At 43.6% G+C, this 2,529-nt stretch overlaps 1 protein-coding gene across 1 annotated transcript in view; it reads left to right on the forward strand.

The window, feature by feature from the left end:
* The first annotated feature begins 1,152 nt into the window (after nucleotides 1–1,152).
* The window catches only part of LOC146596652 (unconventional myosin-Va-like), a 31,439-nt gene continuing 30,062 nt past the window's right edge, over nucleotides 1,153–2,529 (forward strand). The window contains exons 1-2 of the mRNA XM_085303664.1: nucleotides 1,153–1,228; nucleotides 2,385–2,479. Of these exons, the coding sequence (XP_085159790.1) occupies nucleotides 1,153–1,228; nucleotides 2,385–2,479 (171 nt within the window). The remainder of the gene's footprint in view (nucleotides 1,229–2,384; nucleotides 2,480–2,529) is intronic.

Genomic DNA, 2,529 nt, shown 5'->3' on the forward strand with positions numbered 1-2,529 from the left:
TAAATCCTGTTTTGTCTGRGGAAAATGTACACAGCATACGATTCCCTTATGTTTACATTTCAGAGCTTTTAACTGATTTTTAACTGTTTAATCAGTACTGGCTGAAACCAGTGCACTTTCTTTCCTACAATTAAATGTTATAGGCCTAATCCTTGAAGTGTGAGAAAGTAGCAAAGCATAGGATGAGGATTTTTACCTGTGAATTCCTGGGTTATTTTTGTGTTATTTTTTTCCACTATCCAATGGAAGCTTGGAATTAAATCAATGGTCAGTGCTAGATATMCAAGAGCTTTTCTGAGGGGGTAGTTGGGCCCATCCACTATATAAACRATACCATGTTTGTTATGTTATCGGTGTGTGTTATTTCTATGTCTCTAATGAATTCCCYTTTTAATTTGATCAGCAGAGAATCCACTGATCAGTTTGGCACAACATGACAACAACTGAACACCTAATCCTAATTCAGAGGGAGGAATTTTTATGCCGCAGTTGAACGGACCATGGGTATWAACAGAACACGGCTATAAGCAAAAAGGCATGACACCTGCTTTGTAGTCACTTCTGAAGAAAGTCATATGAACTAATATCAGTTCCTAAAAAGATAACTTTTTCTACTTTTTTTTTTTTTGATTTGATTGAAATTCAGTATAAAATTGTGTATGTGGACTGTCAGTTATGTGAGCCATTAATTCACAGCCAGAATACCCTGGATGTGTGTCCTGAAATCAAATGCCATACACGATCTTTTTGAAAATATGCCATGCAAGGTATGGGATGAGAACATCTTTAAGATTTTGTCAGCAAGTGTTTGAAGCAGGAGATGCTTGTTAAAGTAATAGCTGAGTAGTCAGTCCAGATATGTTAAACAGGTTGCTTCTCTACAACTTTCATTGTCCCCAATTCCTGTCCTTAGTGACAGATTTGAAATCCTGGTTTATGCAAATTGTGTCAAATCATAGCATACTTTGGACTTGGCTATCTATTTTTTGCTGGTACTTATAATTACATTTGGCTCCTGAGCTCCAGCTATGAATGGCTGATACAGTGATCTACAGCCCAGCTGAACTCCTGAAGCGGGCRTTGTGAATTTGGGATAGATGGCATCCTAGAAAGGATATTAAATATCAGATATGTGATATTTACACTTGCAACATGTGCGAGGAGAGATTCAAGTCTGTTCTGGAAATAGGAGAATTTTGTGGTCTGGACATCCAGATTCATACACCAGGTCTGTTAAAAGGGGTTATTCAGAATATTAAACCCCCAATCGCTATTCCTCTCACTTGCTGTTTTCTGTTATGTGAAAGGTGATCGGTAGCTTTCTGGTGTAGATCTGTTTTACTACAGTGTGTGTACAAAGAGCAGCTGTGCAAGCTTCTTGCCTTGACCTGGGCACAACTGAGCAGAAATGAGCAGAAATTTGTCCTTGGCTTCTAGGACTAGCAGTGGGTGTTCCCTGCTGTGTTGATGGGAGTGGGCCTCTTAGGTGTGGGCAGTGATAGTAATCTGAGATGCTAACCCTGGACATACTGGCAAAATATGGGAAGGAAGGTATTTTTTAAATTCAATTCTCATTAACCAGTTTCAACTTTCTGAAATCTCCCAGCAAAAACAAGGATTTTTAAAAACTACTTTTTTGAATTTACTAACTTTAGTTTATTAGCCATTATCTTATATCTGGAGCTAATATGAAAAAACTCTCAGTAGGGCTCCATATTTTCATCTTAGTTATTTTTCATCTTTTTAATTTGCTTTTGCTATCTTCTTTATCTCCTTTCTTACAGATARCAGCAGTGAAGCACGGCTAGTGATTATAGTATTTATCGGGTGTGTTTATTTTGCGAGTTAAGGGAGCTTGCTTTTCTTTCTGGCTGTCGCTGAGTTGATACRTAAGCTTGAGCCTCTGTCTTTCACAGCTCTCTATCTGTAAAACAGATTTGTGTGTTTATCAGTCTTAGCTGCACCTTTCCGTGGCAGTCCGGATACCATCCGCKGAATGCAAAGCTGCTATTTAAACAGTTAAATTTTGCACAGAGATGCTGCTTGAAGAATCAAAACACTTTGACGGAGAGTGTGGCAAAGATGCCTGTTTCGATCGTGTTTTGTGCTTCGGACCACTTCGAATGGAGGAAGGACAGGACGTGTTCCCAAGGTGGAAAAGTAAACTGCTCTTGGGAAAGTAGTAGCTTCCGTCACGTCGTCGAAGAAGCCTCGCCACAGCGCGTGCCGGGAAATGCCGGCTACAGCCCACAGGGCGCACCAGCCCCGTCCCGGGACCGGCCGCGCTACGGGCTCTTCTGCCCGTTCTCTTGGCGGGGGCGTCGGACTCCCCGGGGATGGTCGCGCCTCTCCCSTGCCGCGGGCGCCGGTCGCGCCTCGCTGAGGGGCCGCTTCTCCTCGGCGTTTCCCTCAGCAGCGTAACGTCCGCGGCTCGCGTCGTTACCGCTCGGCAGGCTGGGACCGGCTACACCGCGCGGAGGTACGGGCTGGGCGCGGAGCGAAGCGCGCGGCCCCGGGAAAGGCCGGAGC

This window comes from Rhea americana, unplaced genomic scaffold (assembly GCF_003343005.1).
Source record: "Rhea americana isolate MKP2758 unplaced genomic scaffold, rheAme1 scaffold_2, whole genome shotgun sequence".
Taxonomy (NCBI): Eukaryota; Metazoa; Chordata; class Aves; order Rheiformes; family Rheidae; genus Rhea; species Rhea americana.